At 42.2% G+C, this 22,421-nt stretch overlaps 1 protein-coding gene across 1 annotated transcript in view; it reads left to right on the forward strand.

Moving 5' to 3' along the window:
* The first annotated feature begins 12,432 nt into the window (after positions 1-12,432).
* The window catches only part of DPP6 (dipeptidyl peptidase like 6), a 561,667-nt gene continuing 551,678 nt past the window's right edge, over positions 12,433-22,421 (forward strand). The window contains exon 1 of the mRNA XM_066551025.1: positions 12,433-12,591. Within this exon, the coding sequence (XP_066407122.1) occupies positions 12,535-12,591 (57 nt within the window). The 5' untranslated portion in view covers positions 12,433-12,534. The remainder of the gene's footprint in view (positions 12,592-22,421) is intronic.

A 22,421-nucleotide genomic window follows, 5' to 3' on the forward strand; every position in this document is an offset into this window, starting at 1 on the left:
ACTTGTAGAATCACAATAAATCTATATCATCATCATCATCCATCTGGAATTAGAGAAAATTAAATAGGTACTGGCAGACATGTGGTTGATCCTTCAACTCAATTTGCTAAATATGTAGACAAAAATATAAATATAGATATAGATAGACATGACTGTGCTGTGAATGTCTCTGTTGATGAGTATACATTGATCTGTTTGTCTCAAAAACTTTCTGCAGAAACTGGCATTGTTAAGGCATTTTTAAGCAGACTGGATGGAGAATTAAGAGTCTCAGAGTTATTGTGGGATTCCTGTAAATAGCTGGCCTGGGAGAACAAGGATCAGGACTGTAGCAATTCCGTATTGAGGAAAGGAATGCAGCATGAAGCCAAACTGCACTGGAGAATCTAAGTCAAGGACAACTGTTGCAAACATACCAGCAGCAGAAAATGCTTCAGCTGAGCCTGGTCCTATTCTGGAGACCAGAAAACTCCCTTCCTAAAAGTCCAGTTCCAAATTCCTTCATATTTGTGGTGTCTCTCACCTGAATTCCCCCATATTCTTTTTCCACTAATGAGTTTCTATCTTGGTTGTGCTGCATGGTATGAGGGAAATAAAAAAAAATAATTATAAACAAGGGAAAGAAAAAAGCATAATCTGCATGTACATACAACTTTGGGGAGCTTTTGTTTGGGTTTGGTTTTTTTTTGTTTATTTTTTTTTTCAGTGAGCATCCCTTTTTTTTTGTGTTTCAGCATTTTTATTTTGCATTGTGGCTTTTTTTTTTTTTTTTTTTGCCAATTTCTAATGCTTAGTTCAGGAAATCTGTTTCCCAGAACCTGGTGAGGCCCTCAGTGTCAAATGGGTGTTTCCATTAATTGCAGTCAACACCTTAGAACAAAAAGTAAGAGCAACAAAAACTTGTGTTGCTGATTGTAACACTAAAGGAATTTATGGTTGAGTCACTCTTAATAGTTTTTGTCCCTATAACTCAGATGAGCCGAGCATTCTGCTGATTCAGCTGAGCACTTTCAGCACCTGGATATTGTGAGATCCCATCTGCTCTGGACAAGGCATAGAAATCCTGACCCCTTCTCTGCCTTTTACCATCCCATAGACCCATCCTGAGATGGCCTTACCAGAACCTTTCCTGAGAGGAACCTGAAACCAGACCCAATTTAAAACAGCAACTGGAATCTAGTTCTTCTGCAATGAACAAATCTGTATTTGCAAAGATTGCCAGTGCTGGGTGTTGTTTCTGTCTAACTTTTAAGGAATAAAATAGGAGCTTTATATTTGTAATATCTTAATAACATACCCCCTAATCAGTCCTGCACTGATTAATTCTAAATGTAGCAGGTCAGCAAGAGCACTCCAGTGGCTTAATTTATTTGTCAGATGAAGGCTGTATGTGTGTTGTTATGGAAGCTCCCATGTGCAGTGCCAGGTCAATGTGTTGGCCTTGACTGTAATGCTTCAGTAGATTTTTTTGTGGTTTTTTTTTTATTTTATTTTGAATAACTCATCACTAAAAGGATCAACTTAACTTCCCCCTCCCCTCCCTAGACAGACTGTAATTAACACAGACCACAGCCCCTAAGAGGTTTTACAGCTTTAAGTACAAAAGCCACAATGTTTTTTTGGTTTAAAAATTTGGTTGGTATTCCTTCAATATTAGTTAGAATTAGGTAGTGCCTGATAGTATTGCAAGCTTTTTCATCTTAATGATGAATTCTTTAGGATGGGGTACCTATAAAGCATCAGTCCTGATTTCAACTAGGAAAGAGTTAAATTTTCTTTCTTCTAGCAGGTATAGTGTTGTGTTTGGATTGACTGACTGCTATATCAACATCATTGCAGTAAAATCACCCAAAAAATCACCAATGAATTCTGGTAATAGAACCAGACAAACACAGTGGTGATGGAACTATAACTGACTTCAACCCCCAACAATCCAACACTCTGTGTGTATATCAAAAGACAGGAAAGGTGATTGTGATTAATTGGGATGAACTAGAAAATGTTGGATCCAAGCAAGACATCACAGCATAGAATATGGGGTGGACACTGCTCTGGTTTTGGCTGGGATGGAGTTAATTTTCCTCCTAATGGCTGGCACACTGCTGTGTTTTGGATTCAGTGTGAGAATAATGCTGGGAACTGCACTGGGTTTGCATGGCAAGGGTTTGGTAGAGGGGACCAGAGACATTGTGTGCTGAACTGATCATAACCCACATTCCCACAGAGCCCCTTTGTGACACTGTGTGGGAGGAGGTAGAGAATTTGGGACTAAAGTTAAACCCAGGAAAAAGGGAGGGGTGGAGGGCAGGTGTTTAAAGATTTAATTTTTATTTCTCATTATCCTATTCTCTTTGATTGGTAACCAGTGAATTTCCCCAAGTGAAGTCTGTTCTGCCCATGATGGCAACTGGTGAGTGGTGATCTCACTTGTTTTGTATACTCTAACACTATTTTACTTTTATTATTATTATTACCCTTTCTTTTTCTGTTCTATTAAACTGTATTTTTCTCATCTCACAAATTTGCTCACTCTTCCAATTCTTTCTCCCATTATGCTGCTGGGGGACTGAAAAAGTGGCTGTGTGGTGTTGAGTTGCTGGCTGGGATTTGACTGTGTCATCACCATAGTGCAAATTATTCCTCATTGATCTCTTACATGGAGGTGGAGGGAGAGTCTAGACCCATTCTGTGTTTCAAAGTAACTGCTTGTTAAATATTGATTCATTTAAGTTAACAAGCACCTTCTTGCCAAGTTTTCTCTAAGCTCCTAAGTGATTTTCACTTTTATTTAGAAGTCCATATAGAAAAACTTATTTCTGTAAATGGTTTGATAAAGACATCAGAAACAGCATGCAGGAGGAAAAAAATAAGAAGAAAAGGCACTTACACCTGCACAGTAATGCATGACTAGTTTTTCTGGGAACTGCTATAGCAATGATTGCTTCATTTGCTGCCCTTGATGCAGGGAGAATCTGTCATCTCAAAGGTTTTCTCCTGCTGTCTATTAATTCTCCTGAATGTGTTTGCTGTGGGATATGCCATTTTGTCTTTCCTGGCAACTAAAATTTGTTCCCATGCAGCTCCACAATGAATGCCCCTAGAGAGATAATATTGCCTGCCTTAAAAACAAAAAAAAACCCAAAAAACCAAAACCCCAAAACCTAAAACAAGCAAAAAGTAAGCCATAGCTAAACCATAACAAATGTAGAGGCTGGAATGCCCTTTTAAATAGAATATGTTCTGATGTGTATTTTCAGGATTTGTACTACCAGGGTACTTTCAGATATAATAGGTTTTGTACAGGTCTGATATCCCTTGGCAGGAGGCTTTACAGGCACTATTAACCCAGGCTTAATTTGGGGGGCCTGAAAATGTCACCAGATTGTACTGATGGAAGGGCTGACCTAAGGCACCACCTAAGGTTCAATTGCAGCCACAGTTTTTAGGGGGCTCATAGACCTGACCCAACCATCAGGCCTTTACCTGAAGCTGGTTGGGTTGGATAACCAGGTGTAACCTTCTAACCAGTAGTAACCTTCTAACCTGTTGTAACCTTCTGACCTGTTGTAACTCTCTGCTGACAGGTGGGAAGCACTAGGGTGAGATGGGATTGCAGCTGAAGAGCAGAGGTGGGGAGGATCCAGGAAAACAGACTTAGGGGAGTCTGAACAAAGAGCTCTGAGGATGAGATGAGGGAGAGCATGTACAGAGCCCCATTTAATCTAAATTCAGGCTGTCACTAATATGCTGCTAAATCAGGCTTTAGTAGGAAACTGTGATCTAGAAGATACACAAAGTTGTTTTGTTCAGTGTATAAAAAGCTGTCTTGGTGCCAAAACCTGGGCTTGAACTCTTCTGTTGCCAGCCCTTCTGGAGCTGCAGAAGGTTTTGTGAGAAATGAACCTGAGAGTGCAAAAAAATTTTGTGGCTGATGTGAAATTGTTGTCTTCAGCTGCCTTTCAGAGTCAACCTTTGTGATGAAATTTGGCCTCACAATGCAGAGCAGGAGCTCTGGTCCTGTGTTAGAGGATTCCTGATCCCATCTTGTGCTGCAGAGCCATCAATCCTGCTCTGCTGGCTTCTTTGTCCAGGTGATAAACAAAACTTGCCCCAAACTGAGCATTCAAGGCTAAACCCTGCCCTCTGGTGCTCTGCTGCTGAAGGGGTAAAGAAAACTTGAAAAATCTTTGTGTACAAAATTAATGTACCCCATTTACTCCTTGTTTTTTGACATGTATCTCTGAGTACTTCCTGTGTTTGGGTTGCTTTTTGAAAGCAAGTTAAAATGCTTTCAAAGCATTTTAAGTTAAAATGCTTCAAATTCAAAGTATGAATTTGAAGAACTCAAATGCTTGAGAAGTGATAAATGCTTGAGAAGTGGTAGGATGGAAGTGAGGTGGATTCCTGGGCCATCATTCCAAACCTTGTGTGACAGTTTAGGAATTTCAGTGCTTTGTTACTTCATGTGTCTGCCACAGAGTTCTCCAGAAATGTGATTTTAGGCTCTTTGACCTCTTCAGAGCTGGTGGTGGCCATGATGGGAACAGGACTCCAATGTGGGGTCCCAGCCCAAGGCTTCAGCCAATGATTTAGGTTGTTCCTGAGTGTTGAAATGAGGGATAATGGATATTCCACCCCAGCTTGCCTCTCACCACCCACATGTGTATCAAACCTCCCCGATCAACCCACTAGAGATACCACAAAAAGGGAACACAGACTGATTGCTTCTGTGCAGCTCTTGCTATTTAATGTCACCTTCATTAGCTTATTTATGTATCTGTACACCTGACCGTGGTTTTCAAACACTGGAGTTTATTTCAACATCAAATTACTTTTTATTTTTTTGGCTTGTAAAAGATGGAGGTTTGAGCAGTGGGTCTTGGAAGACAACAGGGGGTTTGTGGTTGTCCCTGACAAATGAGCAGACAGCCAGCCATTAAATACATTGTACTGATGTAGTTAAAAGAAAATATTTTGTAGAAAATTGAATAGTCTTAAATTTTGGTGTTGAAAAGGTTTTTGAATCACTTAGGTTTTTTTTAACTTTCTCTTCCTTGTTGAGAACAGGAGGGTAAAGGGAGAGCAAAGACCCTTCAAGCCAGGAGGAGCTGCCCAGTCAGAGGTGTGGGGGACTGTGGCATAGGGCACTACATACTGGAGGGACACAGGTTCCTCATCCTGTACCTTGATTTCCACTCCAAACTGACCAAACAAACAGCTAGAAACACAATTCAGAGCTCAGAAGCTGCTACATGAGCTCTTCAGGAGCCTAATGCAAGTCTTAAAAGCACCTGATTTTAGAGAGTGAAAGCTTACAGCTCAGCACTTTGTGAAAATGAGGAATATCTTTTGGGCTTGTTGTCCAGTAACTGAAGCATTCAGAAGAACTGATCTGGTTTCAAGAATCTTGCCTTAAAACATCTTTTTACTGTTCCTTTTCCATCTAAGAAAATGCTTTAGTGGCCTTGGGGATACTGCGTGTCTGTGTTGCGCATCCTTCACGCTAAGAAGTAGTTCACACAGAACAAAAATGAGAACTAAGCCTGCCTGGGAATTTTCCATCAAAATTGACCATTGAGAAATCCTGTGCTTTCATCCCAGGAAGGGCAATGTGGATTCCATCACCTCCTCAAAGAAAAAAACCCAATGATTTTTCTAACTACTGGGGGAAGAGTTTAATGTTTCTGCTGAACAGTTTTAATGTTTTTTGCTGAACAGTTTTAATGTTTTGATTTCAAAATATTGTTATTCTTTATAAAAATTCTTATTTGGTGGATCCAAGTCTCCTTATCCTTCTCTGATGTCCATGATCCACTGAGGAACTGCAGACCCCATAAAAACCCCACTGGGTTTTTAGTTCTTCTCCAAGAGACAACTGTTCTGCAGCATGACAGGTGAAGAGCAACTGAGAAGTCCAGGGAAATGAACTTGGATTACTGCTCCTATGAGCAACTCTGAGACAACCATTCCACCTAAACCTCATTTTTTTTAATGAGATACTGTGGATCTTAAAATTTTAATTTTTTTAAATTTAATATTCTTCAATTTTTATTTTTGTTTTTCAAAGATATTCCAAAATAAAAGATTTCCCTTCAGTCTTCTCTAAAGAGAAACTTAAGTATTATCTAGTAAACTTTTTTCTTTGTAATTAGTATAGACTTTGTACTTTGTTGGGCAGCTGTCAGAGGTGACCTTAACTTTCAAAACATGTAAGTGGTAACCAGTGCAAGGGACAGAGATGCTCTTTGTGTCACCCAAGTCAGGCATGGTCAAAATGTGTCACTGCCTCATGGTCAGCAGGATTCTGGCATCACTGCCAAAACCCCTCTCATTCACCTGCAGGTGAGCTTCAGCTAGATAGATGCCTTTCATTTTCAGTGCAGATATAACAATCTTTCATCTGCTTCACACAGCTTGCTTCTTCTGCAAAGGTGAGATTTGAATGAAATTATTTCTCTTTTATTTATTATATTAAAAGGGCTCATGTAGCCTTAATCTAGCCTGAAGAACATTTGATGGCAGGGTTTATTGGATGATTTTTCTTATGTTTATAATCTATATAAATTATGCAATATTTTTGTAACATGTCATGTATCATGATGTGATTTAATATCCCATATATATTCTGGTGCCTGAAAGTAATGTGGAGAGATGTCTTTGAAAGGCCATTAAGTATAAATAAATTAGAGTGAGAGCTAGAGTGGTGCTGATGAATAACATTCCTCGATAAAGAGACCTCGTAGACTAAATGGAATGAGTAAATTATTACTTAATAATGCCATGCTTAAAACATTCCTAATAGTTACAGCATTCACCTGGGAGTGTTCATGCATCTGGCCAAAGAACTGCTTATCCAGCAGCTGCATAGCATAAAATAAAATGCAGTTCCAGAAGCAGGAAAAAACCCAGAAATACTAAAACCAAAAAATCCCAAAGAACCCAAACTGTAGATGTTCACCCTGGACATATGCTCTTTGGCCCTGTAAGCCTCAATTTCTGCACTGGGCAAGTTCAAAACTTTCAGGGGATGCAGGTTTAGTACCTCAGCTGGGGCTTTCTGGTGCTCAGTGAATTTAGAGCCTGTGTGACCTACAAAATATAAAGGTGAGGTTGGCTGTTTTCTAACTAACTTGGGTGTTTTGCTTCCACTAAATTCCTCTACCAAATCTAGCAGGTTGTCGGTGACCCAAGGTGTTAGAGAAGCTGCTTGGCTGACCTGCAGCTGGAAGAAAATGTGGATTTCAGCTCCAGGGAGCTGAAAGGACTCAGTGGATCAGCAGCTGAGCCAAAAGCAAAGCTTGGAACCCACATTCCAGGCTTGTGCTCAAGTGTTTGAGAAACCACTTGCTCATGAATTATGACAGTGGGTTGAGATAGGCAGGCAGGGAAAGGCAAGAGGAATATTGTGGGAGAGCAGAGGAGTCCAGCATTGTAGAATTAATTGGTTTTTGCTTTTTAAGCTCTCTTTTGCCATCACATCTTGGGGGAATAACAGGCCAGGTAAAAAAAAAACATTTGGAAAGTGTAACTGAGGAGACAGGATGAACTTGGTTGAGGTGAGAGCTGATGCGAGTACACTGAGAGAAACAAGACTAGAAAAGTGTGGAGTTTTTTGGTGCTCACACCTGTCTGAGATCCTCACTGGGTCAACTTGTTTCAGGGACAGTTTTGCCACCAGTCAGGACTGCAGGCTGCAGGGGCCTGTGGAGATGCCATGATCTGGTTTTGAATGCACAGAACTGAAATGGATCCTTCTTGAGGAGTGGATATTGGACCAAGCTGGGCTCTGAGCTGGCAGCAGCAGCCTGGGTATTCTCTCTCAAAGATATGCCATGATAGGGTCTGCTGAACAAAGATTTCTCTTCATGGTCAAGGTTTTGGGGCACTCAAAACACCTCTTATTCCATGCCTGTTGACAGATCTGGAAGTCTACAGAGATGTCTTTGTTCTGGGGAGGTTTAATGCTCCTATCAGTGTTACTCTACACTGGCATTTTCCCCATCATTACCTCATCTTTGATTAACCCCCACCATGGTAGCAATGAAAGGAAAGTGAGTGGAGCTGCCTCTTTGCAGTTCCACAGCAGAGCCACAGAGCACAGTGTGGGCAGAATATATCGAAGTGTTTCAGAGTTTTGCTGAGTCCACACCACTCCCAGAAGCAAGCTGCAGTAGGAGATGCTCTTGTCTGCAGGTATCACTTTGTCATTGTTAGAAGAAAATTTGAGAGAGCCCTGTGGGGCTTTTACCCATATTGCTGTAGGGAGACTGAAAGCTCCTGTGAGTTTGCTCGGTGTTGCTGTCATGAGAAGAACTGCAACAATCAAACCAAACCCTGCACTAACTCTGTCCACTTGAGTGGATTCAAAAAGCTCAGTCAGGCTCCTGGCTATGACTAAACCATCTAATTATAGCCTTCCTGTGCTGTGCTTTTTGCATTCATTCCTGATCCATCACTGCATTGATTTTTGGAATTGTGTTCTTTAGCACTCCATGGTCTCAATTTTCACATCCTCCTTGTCTCCCATGCTCTCCATTTCTCTGCCCTCAGTGCATGTTGACTGCTCATCTTTCTGTTTTCCTTAAACCAGCCTTGCAACCACATTTCTCTGCTGAGGAGGAGAGCAAGGTGAACCTTGGTGGTTTCTGCTGTACTTTGAACTCTGTACAAGTGCCAGTTCACATTTCAGTTTCTGTGTCCCTGTGCTGTGGCTTTGACCTGTTCAAAATGGATGTGCTTTTCTGGTTACATCACAAGTGATGTCCAAAATTACTGAGTGGTGAGGTGTTGGGCTAAACTCAGGCAGCTTTCTACTGAAAATATTGGAGAAGGAAATCAGCAGGGTTGTGTCCTTGCCATGTTATTGAGAAACCTCAAAACCCCTGGAGTTCAGAGAGCAGCGTTACCATGCCCCAGACAGCTCAAATTTAGATCAAAATAGGCTCCTGGGAAGAACTTAAAACATTAAGAAATATTTCAAAGGTCTTCATCTAAATCTAACCTGGAACTTGAAACTAGTTGCATGTAACAGTCTTGGCAGTCCTGTGTTTTTTCTTTGAGTTTTGTGACACTGGATATTTCTTCAAAAGACTCAGCTGTTGGAGTCAGGATAAATATGTAAAATTCTGGATTTCAGTTTTGATTTTCACTCAACTTTACAGAGTTCATCTGCAAAGTATGAATTTGAAGAACTCAAAAAGTCTTCCACACATTATTAAATTTTGTGGCATAACTCTGGCTTTAAAATTTTGTTTTAAGTCTTATGTCATGATCGCATGGATTTCCTTGCATTCATTTTGCATAGCTTTAGCTCAGCTCCAAAGACAGATTACTAAATGTTCCCAAAAAGTATGACTGAGATTCCTTTTTAATACTCTTTTCAGCCCAGCTTATGCATAATCCTTTTCAAAGTGTAAAATGCCAAGGGATGTTTATATGCCACAGCTTATATGACAGTATATTGTTGTTCCTTCACACTTCACTAAGCGGTCTACGAATACTAATCTATAAATCACTTACTTTTCTCACAGGCACTGGAAAACTGTGCTGTTTGTGGCATTGTCTGTTCTTTTCTAGATATATAAACCACTCCAGTTTAAAAAACTATAGGCTGTAATGATTTCACTGCCGGTTTTCTGCAGAAGTTAGGGGCCTTCACTGAAACAAGGGCCAAATGAGGGTGGACACTGTAGGCTTGCACAGGTATTTCCTGCCTTAAGGAAGTTGGAAGTAGGATAGGCAGAGGTGGGATGGGCAAAAAAGGATGGTGGTGATTTTTTTTCTCCCAGGATCATATAGAGAGACCTTTGCAGAGTTAGAAATTGAATCAATTTCTCCCAAATTTCAAAGGCTGCACTTCCACCACGCATTCAGTAGCTTCCTTTCAAGAGTTGGTAAACATCAACATGCTTGCTCACATATTTGAAAGCAAAACCCCTTTTCTGTGAACATTCCCTGATATCTCAGTTGGAAATTGCTCTTTCCTATAAAGAAGGCAGGTTCAGAGCCATAAGGTTTGTTTTGGTTTTAGGTGAGAATGGAGATGCCCATGATGGGACAGGCATTAAGTGGAAAAGTGAGAGAGACCGGGGGACTTTCCTTGTGTCTCTCTTGCCAGGGAATGAGACAAAATGTGCCCTATGGTGAAAATAGATTCCCTGCCTGCTCTGACTGGTTACAGAATGGAGAGAGGCCTTCTGCTCAGAAATGAGGAGTGGAGTGGTATCTTCTGCTTTGCTTCAAAAAAAACCTGATAAACCCAGTGGGACAACACTCCCGTGATCTATCTGTATAATGCAAAATATTTTTTGTGCAAGAAAGAGAGAGAAAAAAGTACATATTTTTCACCTGTTCCATATAGTGGCCAGAAGGGTTTGCTATGGATTTGAAATCTCTTTGGGCAGTTTTTCTTACCCATCTCTTTTTTTTTTTTTTCCCAAATTTCTTTTGCTCACTTGTACAATTGCAAATAATCCAGGGACTTCTGCATGTCTCTGTGCAACAAATCATGCTGAGAGAGTATAATCATGCCAGGCCCCATCAAATATACAACTCTAAGTGTTTAATTGGATTTATTAGCAGGCATTTTCCTTGGGAAGGTATGAAAAGCAAAGCACTTGAATGGAGCAGTCAGAGTAGGAAACTTCAAATCTCAATTAGAGTAAAAAAGTGAAAGCCATCATAGAGCTGTAGCAGGGAATGGTTATAATGTGGGGTTTGGGGCTGAGCATGCTTGATAGAGCAGCCAGGGTGCCAGCACTCACTGAGATTGGTGGGACACTTGTCCCTGAGGGAGACTCATTGGCAGCACTCTGAGCTAAGGAGGAGCTGACACTGCAGGATTCAGGAGCAGAGTGTGGCCATCACAACAGGGCAGCTGCCTGAGGAGGAAAGACTGACCCTGACAAGGTGGTTTGTGCCCAGAGGGACTTGTTTCTCTGATAAAGCCAGTCCTTAGATGGCCCCTCTCATCTCAAAAGCAATGTGCTCTCTGACAGGGAGGGATGTTTGACCACACAGGGTGGCACTGGGTCCTCTCTCCTGCCTCTGAGCTGAAACCAAGTGCCTCTAAATTTATTTACCTTTTAACTACACTATATTCTGCTGTCAACCTCCGTGATGGGCTCCTTACATCTCTTTTAGCCACATGGGCAGAATATGCAGCCAGTTAAAGGTGGGCTATTTGCCCTTCAGTAAAGAGGGAGCTGAGCTTCTCTAAAGCAGCATGGGCTCTGGGGCAGGACAAGCAAATGTTTCTGTTCTTTCTGCAGCATCCAGAAAGGGTTTTATTTATTTAAAGGTTTTAAAGTATGCTGTAGGAACTTAAAAATACTTGAAACAATTTATTTGGATAGATCGATTCCAAGACAAAAGAAACCCTGATTTGATAAGATGAAGTGTGGATCCTTTTAGCCTTGGCTATCCTGATCTTGTTACTCAAACATACACTATGTTGAGTTTTTTGTTTATTTGTTTGTTTCTTTTGCTAGTCTGAGAACTGAGTTTTGCCATATTTTTGTTGCAATAAAAGAGGAGGTGGTGTCTGACCTCATGGGCTGAAGTGGAGAGGTGGACCAGGGATAGGAAGAATATCCCAATAATTATATCCCATACATGGATATGTTATGTTTGGTTTTGGTTTTTTTTTTAAATCACACAAACTTAAAGCAGCAAAGCAGAGCTGCTTGTGCAGCTCTTATCTCACCAAAAAGAAAAACAACAAAAAAGCCAAACCCTAAACCCTGAACTCTAGCACACCTGGAAAAAGAATTGCTCAAAAAAAGTAAGACCCAAATCCTTCAGTTTGGTCGTAAGGAAACATCTGCCCAGCATTTCTTTCACTGTAAAGAGCCGGACTCACTACCCTGAACACCAGCGGGTCAAACCCCAGCTCTGCAGGAACCCGCGGCATCTTTAACACGATTTCCCGCTGCCCACGCCGGGGGTGGGGGATTAAATAAAACGATGCCGTAGGAGTGAGCGGTGCCGGGGGCGATGCCGGGACCCCAGGGCGCGGAGCGGAGCATCCCTCGGAGCGGAGCATCCCGCGGAGCGGAGCGGAGCCGAGCGCAGCCGGGCTCGCCCTCCCCGCTGCCGCGGCGGCCCCGGAGCGCGGGGGGCGGGCGGAGCCGGGCTCGCCTCGCCTCTGCTTTGGAGGGCGGGGGAGGGAAGCGGTGCCGGGGCCGGGGGGTGCTTCGGGTTTTGTATCGGAGCCGGCGAGCCGGGAGCGCCGCCAGCGCGCAGATCCCGCGGACGGGGCCAGAGTCGCGGTGCGGGGCGACAATCCCGGCACGGGGTGACAATCCCGCCACGGGGTGACAATCCCGGCACAGGGTGACAATCCCGGCGCGGGGTGACAATCCCGGCACGGCGTGACAATCCCGGCGCGGGGTGACAATCCCGGCACAGGGTGACAATCCCGGCACGGGGTGACAGTCCCGCTCCGGGCACAGCCCCTGCTGCCGTCCCCCTTCTGAAGCTCCTCGGAGAGTCGTGCCCGAAGCCCAACTTTGCAGCCCGCCCGCCGTTCCCAGCATGAATCAGACGGCCGGGGTGAGCAACCACGTCCGCTGCTCCGGCAAGGGCTCCAAGGTAAGAGCGGCCGGGGCTCGGCATCGCGGGCAGCGGGGCTCGCTGGGGCGGCGGGGATGCCCCGTTTTCGGCTCACGGTCCCCAAATCGACTGCTGAGAGCGTGTTCCCCTCCCCGGGAAGCATCCCTGCGCTCCCTGCTAGCCCCCCATCACTTGGCGAAGTTCAGCAGCTCTGCCCGGCTCCCGCCGCCTCCCTGCGGGGTGCTGGGGCAGGGATGGCTCCGGATGGCTCCGTCCCTCCGGACAGGGGTGACCCCTTCGGGCTGAGACCTGGGTGGGTGCTGGACCGGGCATTCAGGGTGCTGCGGCCTCTCAGCATCAAGTGCTGGAACGGTCGGAACTCGTGCACCTGCTCCAAACGGGATAAAATGCTTTGGAGGTAAGGGTTTGTGGAGTGAAACCAGGGGGGACCTGGTACTGCTTTAGCCACTGCTTTAACTTCTTGCCATGGTGTGTTTGCATAGCCAGCTTGAAAAATAAATAACTGAGATAAAATATGTCATTGGGCACTCTGCTGAATTCAGCAGAAATTCTGGGTGCTCGTACCTGACCCAGGTCAAATTTGTATTAATATTTTTTAGGTAGTGATGGACATGGTCCTTACATCTACACAACTACTTTATGTTGCAGAGTGAACATAAAGTACTGCTGTGAAGTCAGATGCATGTGCCCTCTTACAGACAATTCTGTTGATGTTGTTCTTCTGCAACTCTTTGAAGTGTTTCTCTGTGTTTATGTTTCTCTGTTAGGGTGGACACACCACCATCCCCAAGATTTCATGTTCTTTTTGGGGCTGGTATTTGGTAGAGAGATATGATTCTATAATACCTAATGGGATGCACCTTAAAGAAATTCAAAATTTACTTTTCACCACATATAGTGCTGTGCTAACTTTTTTTTTTTTTCATTTTATCTCTTAATACTGGTGTCCTGTTCCATCCTCTAGACTTGGTGTTGTGGTGTTGTTTGAGATGCTGGTGCTGCTGCTCACCTGGTTGTACACTTCATGTGTAGTTAGAGTAGACCTGACCCTACAAACTCTTAGGCACACAGGTTTACTTCATACCTCCCCTACTGTGAAGTGAATACAGTTGTTCCTCCTTTTTTCATATTGTACTTTAGGATTAAACTCACTAATCATAAAGGCTATGTGCATATTAAAAGATGCTACATGATGAGGGCTGTGGAAGTAAACAAACAGATTAGATGAGTCTGCTGAAATTATTTACTTAGCTCCATGACTAATCATATATTTGAAGTTGAACCCATACCTAAGCTCTTTGGATAATTCAAAGGCCCTAAATTAAATGTCCTCTGAATATTGCCTGAATTTTGAATGTTGGGCCTCCTTCCTTTGCACTTTCTGGTTTTCTTTGAGTTTTGGGTCGAACAGCTAAGGTTATTGCATATCAGTAATGATTTATTGTATCAAGCTGCTGACCTAATACTTTAATGCAGAAGAAAGAGATGGGGCTCAAATGAGTATATTCTTAGCACATGAAAATTGATACATTTTTATTTGCCTTGAAGGCATTTTCATCTCATTTTCAAATTCCAGATATTTTTTCCATTGGAAATAAATACTTTTTTTTTTCAAGTCAGAAGATTGAAATGATTGATGATTTCAGGATTTAATTAAAACACAGAAAGCTTCATGCATGACTGATTTAGTTTCAAGGAAACCTTGCAGAGTTCTGAAATGAGAGTTTATCAAATGGGGCTGAAAAATCAAGTAACTGATCATTAAGAGGTTTCTGATGGAGTAGACAGGAGGCAGAACAGCCAAGTTTTTTGTGACTCTGACTTCTAAAGCATAGAAATTAGAAATGCTGGTGAGAAGTTTCATATCTGTGCTTCATTTGTTTGAGTTTTTTTTCTGAACAAGTAACAAACAAACAAAACCTCAATGAAAAATAAAACAACAGAACCCCAAAGAGGATTTATCTGACTTTCCTGGTCTCCTAACTTTTGAACCTGCAGCCAGTTTTAACCAATATTGACAAAATAAGAGTAATCTTGTGTCAGTTTGCCACAAGTATCATGGAAATCAATTTTTAATACAGAAGGATTATTTAACAGCTGAATAAAGGAAGAAGCAGGGAGAAAATCTGTCCCAGCCTGTCCCACATGGCTTTTGCTACAAGAGCATCTGTCCTTTGCCCATCACAGGCTGTGCAAAGATTGGGAGGGAATGGGAGGAAGGAAGGAGGAGCACAGAAGGAACTTCCAGAAGAACTGGAAGTTTATGAAGGCAAAGCGGGAGCCGTGGGTGAGGGCTGAGGTCTTCCCAAGGGAGAGTGTGTTGAGCAAATAATTTGTCATAAATCACTTTGTTGTCACAGCTGATGAAACAACATGTTAGGGGTTTTTTCCTCCCCCCAAAAAATGGTTAATGTTGTGTTAGCTCTAATGCCAGCTCAATGAGGTAAGGTCACTCTTCTTCCTGGCTTCTCCTGAGCTTCCCTCTTGCTGGGCAATGGGCACTTAGACTTCACATTTCTTCTGCAAGATTTACAGCTGTGCTCAGTTGTGGTGAGCAAGAGAGGCAGCTTTTCAAAGGAGGGATACAATTAAAGCCCTTAAGTAGATGGGCTTGATTGTCATTCCAAACTCTAGTATGCATGCCCACTAAAAGGTGTATATATTTTTAACATTTCTATGTAATGTTTTTCAGCTGTTTCTAACCAAGAGCTAGAAGCTCTAAGCCACTTGTGAGTGCTATTGAAAGACTGATTTATTGTCTAGAGAGAACTATTTTTGAGAAATAGTTTGTGTACATACAGCTTCTAATGCTCTTTTTTCCTGCCTGTGACTAATCCCTTTGCCTTCCCTAAGATAATTTGTGGGAGGAAAGCAAGAGGATTCACCCCAATGCTGTAATGGAAAGCTGTGTCACAGGAAGATTTCTGATGTGTTGGGGAGGTTGGGGTGGTGAACAGCCCCAGTGTGTACAAAACCCACCCACCTCTCTTGTGTGGGCTGGGAGCAGCTTTTAACTCTGGTAAAGGAAGTGCACTTCACTGCAAAGTCACTCACATCCTGCCAGAGGAACTTGGGGGTCAGTTCCAAGCTGCCACATTTCGACAGATTTCTTGAAGCAATTAATGAGGGCTAAGTCCATATGGGGATTCAGGCTTTTTCAACACTACATGTTGCAGCTCCTGGCTTTTGGCTTTTATTCAGCAGTCCAAAGCCCCACACCAGCCAATACAGGACACAGAAATTGTGAATTTAGCTTCATTTCTTAATACCAAGGAAGGCACTATGAGAAGGCACTTGGTTTCCTGTTGGGGCTCCCAAATTCTTCAGGGAGGAAAATCTATAGAAATAATTTGGATACTTTCTTTAGAAACAACTATACTTGGGGTCCTTCATCTAAGGACCATCCCCATCCTCACCCAGTGAGAAAGGAGGTCTCCTGTGGAGCAGGATTTGTGGATCTGGTGTCCTTTTCAGTATTGAGGATTCAGAGATCCACCAGTTTCCATCCTTCTGGGGGCTGTTGTACCCATCAGGGGACAGCAGGAGCCCCATCCTGCTCCACAGCAGGAGCCCTCCCATCTCTCCTTTTGGGGAAGGGGCAGAGCAGAGTTCAGGGCTGTTCTTTGGAGTAGGTAAGATGGAAAATCACGGTGTCTCCTGGGGACAGGGGGATGCACTGTCTCTTTATTTTGGATGAAAATGCCTTTAGCCAAACCATTGGCTGACATGCACAATTTGGAGGGCACGGTCTAAACCCCCAGCTCTGTACAGCAACCTCAGTAGTACCTTAGGACATGTTTGGCACAACTCTGCTGCTATTCAGTCTCTTCTGACTTCCCCCTGCGTGTAGTTTTGAACAATTGCAGCTGTTTTAGCTGTTTTATGTGGAGCTCAGTGCATGTGTTCTGGATCAGGTCACCCAAACCCGATTCCTCTTGTCATATGAGATGTCAGTCCAGCTCCTTTGCCATCCTCATATGCAGCTTATGACACCATTGATGAATACCCAAACTGGTTATGTGCTTGGAGGGTTGATTATGTGTTTATTAGGCATTTATATCTTTATTTTGTGCAGCCAGGCTTTAACCTCTCTCTCATTCCAATCCTGATGTGTGGGTGGGAGTCAAGTGTTTTTTGCTGCCTCAACAGCAGTGATGAGAGTCCCTGTATGGTAAGAGGAAACAAATCTGCATTAAACCTGAGCAAATGGGGCTTGTTTCCATCATGGATTTTGTTGGTGTCAACACATGTCACATTTTGGAATGTAGCAAATACTAAAAGCCACCTTTCCTCTCTCAGCTTTAATTATGTAAGCATTAAAAAAAGCTTGGTGAAACAAAGTTAGAATATTCACCTGAATAACTGTAACCTCACTTTTAATCAGCAGTAACGAATGCTCAAGAATAGCAGCAAATCATTTGAGCAAATTATTTTTTTTCTTTCCTTTTAAAGGAGAAACAATTGTCCTAATTAGTAGTATTGGTATGTAAGAATGCAGTTATGAAAACAACTCAATGCAGTAATGTAAAGTGTTTGTTAAAGGAAAGCACACTCAATTAAGCTGAACTGAAAATGCAGTTATCATTGTACTCCTGGCTGCTCTCTCTCATTGTTTTGAAAGGAACAAATTTAACCTCTGAGAGAAACAAATTACAGATGTAGGGTGCTCTGGCTGCCCTGGTTTAAAGGGACAGGGCAACAATTGTACAGCTGTGGGCAAGAGGTCCATGATGTCCTTTTAACAGATTATGAGGGAATTTGATTTTATAGTTTATTCCTTAAACAATTAATAAGAGATTATTGCATCTACACTGGGTAAATCTAATTACCTTCTCTTTTACATGAACTATTCCCCTCACATGAATTCCACTGATTTCAATTGAATTACTGCTTATTTATGCTGGTTTAATTGCAGAGAGATTCAATACCTCCAAAGTTATGGAAGCAATAGAGGCACAGCATTTCTAGGACTCTTGGATGCAGAAAATTAAGATAAGGAAGCTGTGCTGGCTCCTCTGTATTATTGCTGAAGCAGAAACAGGTTCAGCTTTCCTTGCACATTGTGTTTTACTGTGAGTGGTAAGTTACCCTGCATGGGCACCGCTAAGCAGTGTATTTTTGAGTTTCCTAATTTTAATGCTCTAGTGGGAATTCAAGGCTGACTTCCACAACTAATAAGTATTAAAGTAGGACTGGATGTAGCTGCCAGGGCTTTAAAACATGATTGGTCAGCTATTTCCAAAATCCAGCCTTACTCAGAGGGCAGTCCCTTGGAAATTAACTTCCATCTCAAAACATCAACCCTTCAGAGTGGTCTAATACAGCATTGCATGAAAGAAACAGGCAAGATCAATGCCCCATCCTGCTGGATGCTGTGACCCCACACAGACAGAAATGCCTTGGCCTTCAGTGTATTTATGGTTTAAGTTAACAATAAGAAAGAAAAATCTGGGAGAATGAGAGAATTACTCTGGTTTTGCAGGCAGTGAAGTACCAGGAGTAAACCACCAAAAAATTTCAGACTAGATAGAGATGATAGACTAAAGTTGGGCTTTTCTGCCACAGAAAATAAGAAAATACTAATCATTGTCCATTTAAGAGCCAGCAGCTCATCAGCATGTGCTCCCCAGATCCCACCAGCATATCCCTCTCTGTGAAGCATGAAATCCCTTGCCCAGGACAGGTGTCAGCAGGAAAAGCCTGTGGGCAAAGAAGGGAGAGAAAACTGTACACTTGGGTCCTCTGTCCATTAGGGATCCAGATATTAGTTTGGCTCCTTAAGGAACAAGGTTTCATTTTGCACAAGCTGTGGAGCTTGTGTTGATTTAGCTCTTTCCCCTGTACCAATTTGTGAAAATCCTCTATCTTCTACATCCTTTGGGAGGAACTTTCACAATGCTGCAGAGGCAAAACCCATCAAAACTTCAAGTGGTGAACTCTAAATCAAGAAGACATGCCAAGGAACTTAAGGCAAAGTGTTTGAAACTGGTTTTTTATTACAGTCACTGACTTTCTTGGAAACTGTAATTTTCAGTGGACAGTGTCTGGTACAGGTACTGAATTTAGTGACAGAAGTTCTGCTTCTGCTGATGTAAATGGAAAGATGATTTTAGAAATTTTACTGCCTTAACCCATGCAGCCCTAAGGATTTTAGGAGTAACAGCTGTGGGAACTTCTTGAATTGATCTTCCTATTATTTCAGAGAGTGAAATCTGCTTTCTCTATAATTCCACCTGTAAACCTGATGGCTTTTGGCAGTTAATTCCAGCCATGTTCCCTAGAGCTCTTCCTGCAACTGTCTGAGTGTCAGCTGTCTCATAAAGGTTTCCTTAACAGGAAATTTGGCAAGAAGAATGATGCTGGGTCAGGACCAGAAGTTTCTGTGGAGGGCTCAAACACCCCTTTGAAGGATGGGAAGACAAAGGGAGATGGCCAGGCTGACACTGTAAATGTCCTGAATGATCAGAAAACCTCCTGCCAGGGCCTGTGCTTTCCCTGACTGGAGGGAATCAGGAATCAGGAATCAGGATGCACCCTGAGGAACAGCAGGCTCCTCTAGCCCTGGTGTTGATGGAGCATCCTGTCTGGGGTATTTTGGGTGATGGGGAGCAAAAGGAGCAGTGGTTTTTGTAGCCTTGAGCAAATATGAACCAGCAAGGGTGTACTTTGCTTACAACAGCTATTATTTTAGGGGTTGGAGAAAGAGTGTTCCTCCCCCATGAAATATTTGCCTGGAGCCTTATGGAAGAGCTGTGTGGAGCTCCAGGGGTTTCCAGCAGTGTGTGGGATGTTGTGCTCTGCATCCCTGCAGTGTCCTCAGGCACAGGAAGCCCTGAGACCTGAATCTGGATGAGTTCTGGGCATCAGCAGCGACAGAACCATCCCGGTTTGTTTGTGGGTGCTGCTCTGCTGCTGTTTTTCATCTTTAATGAGAGTTGAACACGCCATAAAGTTTTATTGGGTGTTTATGCTAACAAAATTAACTAACAGTTGGTGCTTTAAAAATGCAGCCAGAGCTCTGTGCACTATAACTGGGAATCTGCAATGGCTTTTTAACTGGTGTAGGACAGAGCAAATATGTGAGTGCCAATGTCATTTAACAGCAAACCACTTTATATTAACTTTTTATAGACCAGAACTGATTAATTGAAATTTCCAAAATAAATCTTAGCACGATATGTGCTTAAACAAAATCAGATTTTCAGACATTAGGTAGCTGGAAGCTCTGTCAAAATTGTGGGATGAATTTATAATACCAAGACTAAGGTGCTGATAATCAAAATAAATTAGCTTAGCCACTTCAATACTTCAATGCTTAAATCAAATAATAGGAAGAAGATTTATTTTAGCATTTTGATTATTGTGTTTCCCAATAAAATAGATATAATATCATGCTGTGAATGCTGTGTATGGATTACTTGGGGCCAGGATTTCAATGGGAGTACAAAGGACCTCTAGGCTACAGGAAAAAAAAGGGATTATCTTCAAACTCAATTTTTTGCTCAGTAGAATGTATTTGGCTTATTTCTATGTCAGCACTGTTAAGTAAACCTAGGAAAGTGATTTGGTTTCATTCATTTATTTATTTAGTGCTTTTCTTTATTTTCATGCTGTTTGTCTGTGTCTAGTCTGGAGAGTTTGATGTTTATGATCTTTGCATTATACTGGGGAGTTTTATGCTGGTTTTAAAATAAGCAGATTGACATGCTGGGATTTTGTTTTATTTTATTTTTTTATCAGTGAAATAGTTTGATAATCAGGTAGCACTGATTTATGAAGTATTAATCTAGGTACAGTCAAGGATGATTTGCATTTCATGGCATTTACATTAATAAAGTTTGGTTAAAACACTTGAGGGGAATGTTCTGATTCCTGCATTAAGCCCTGAGTTACATTGGGGTAATATCTGAGTCTTTTAGGGTTTGCATTTTCACACTGCTACGTTATCATAAGTGATAGCTGATTCTCAAGGTCAGACACTGCTGCCATCAAGAAAAACTTCTCTAACCTGTTTTTAACCTGCCAGTGTAGGATGGACTTGGCGATCTGATGTGAACTCACAAAAGTCAGCAGTAGTATTGTATTTGCAGGGAATGCCCCCCGAAGGCAGGAATGATGAATCTGACTCCATGTTCTCAGAAGGCTATTTTATTATTTTATAATACTATATTATATTAAAGAATGCTATACTAAACTATAATAAAGAATACAGATAGGATACTTACAGAATGCTAAAAAGATAATAATGAAAACTCGTGACTCTTTCCAGAGTCTCAACACAGCTTGGCCCTGATTGGCCAATGAGTGAAAACAACTCACAGCAGAATGAGAATGAAATTTCCAATGAAACAATCACCTGTGGGTAAACAATCTCCAAACACATTCCATATGTGAGCACAACACAGGAGAAGCAAATGAGATAAGAATTGTTTTTCCTTTTCTTTGAGGCTTCTCAGCTTCCCAGGAGAAAATTCCTGGGAAAAGGGATTTTTTTTCAGAGAATGTGAATGCCACACAGTAGTTCCACCTCACTGAGACTGGGACAAAGGTTCTGCCCATGCTTTAGTTCTTTAGTGAAAGTAAGGATGAGCACTTCCTTTGCATGGTCTGTGAGCTCTTTGGTGGAGGAGGATAACTTGGTATTCACTAAGTGGGGTTCCCATCTTTATTTTTGGCCTTGTCACTCTGCTTAACATCTGAGAATCTAACAAATTTTGGTGCCAATCATTCCTTGGAATGAAGGAAAAAAGGGAGAGGAGTGACAGAGATATGGTTGTTTTCACAGGCTGTGTTCCATGTCATCCAAGCCTTGCTCCAAAAGGCAACCTTGGAGGGAAGAGCACCCAAAAAACTTGATTTCTGTTGCAGGTGTGGAGTGCATGGAGGATAAGCAGGCACCACATCAATTTTTCAGCTCACTTGAAAGGAAGGCTGTTAAAATTATAAAACCTTGGGTAATTTAAAAAGAGAGCATGTACAGCTCTCCTTGGTATCATGTCTTCAACTAAGCAGAATAAAATACACTGCAGCAAAGTCAAGGCTTGTCCTTTGTCAGAGCTCTAGGGAGAAGCTTGGGGTCTGGCAAAGATGGTGGGCACTGGGCTCCTCTCAGCTCTGCTGGCAAATTAAAAAAGGGCAGGACATCAACATTTTGAAAGATGCAAATTTTCTTATTTGCAGATGGCATCCAAAATTGGAATGCTAGGAAGAAGCTGAAATTATGGCAGACAGATGTGTGCTGCTGGTAATTTACTGCTACTCAGGACAGCAAAGACACAATACAATTTCCTTTTTTATGTATCAATTTATGCTTCTAGGCTTTTGACTTTTCTTGGACCTTCCCTTCTCATCCAAGCCATCCTAGTGTTTGCAGATTTTTAGTGCAGTTTTATATTCAAGTCTGACTTTGCTAGATAATGACCTCACACAGAGCCTTTGCCACTGCTTTAACTGCTTCTCCTGAGTGGAGGATCAGAGAGTTTTTCATAGGTACAAGCCCAGAAAAGGGCCAGCAACAGGGACTAACATCAGTGTTATTTCTATTGCAGCACTCTATAGGAATGCTGGTTGCATATTGGGATTCAATTGAACAGCAAGAATACTGCAGAATACTGCTTCCTGCATCAAAGAACTTAGATTTGAAATTTGTTCACTGCTTTATGGTCATCCCTCAAGCTTAGAACTTTATTCTTCTCTTTATATTCTTGGTGCTCAGCTGTGATATCACACAGTGATATCTGTGTGAGCTCACTGAGGGTCATGGGGCTTCTTTTATCCTGGGAAACACCAGAGTTACACCTGCAACCCTCTGGGAGCAGCAGTGGAACACATTTCCCTTGCCACACTGT

This window comes from Molothrus aeneus, chromosome 1, assembly GCF_037042795.1.
Source record: "Molothrus aeneus isolate 106 chromosome 1, BPBGC_Maene_1.0, whole genome shotgun sequence".
NCBI classification, from domain to species: domain Eukaryota; kingdom Metazoa; phylum Chordata; class Aves; order Passeriformes; family Icteridae; genus Molothrus; species Molothrus aeneus.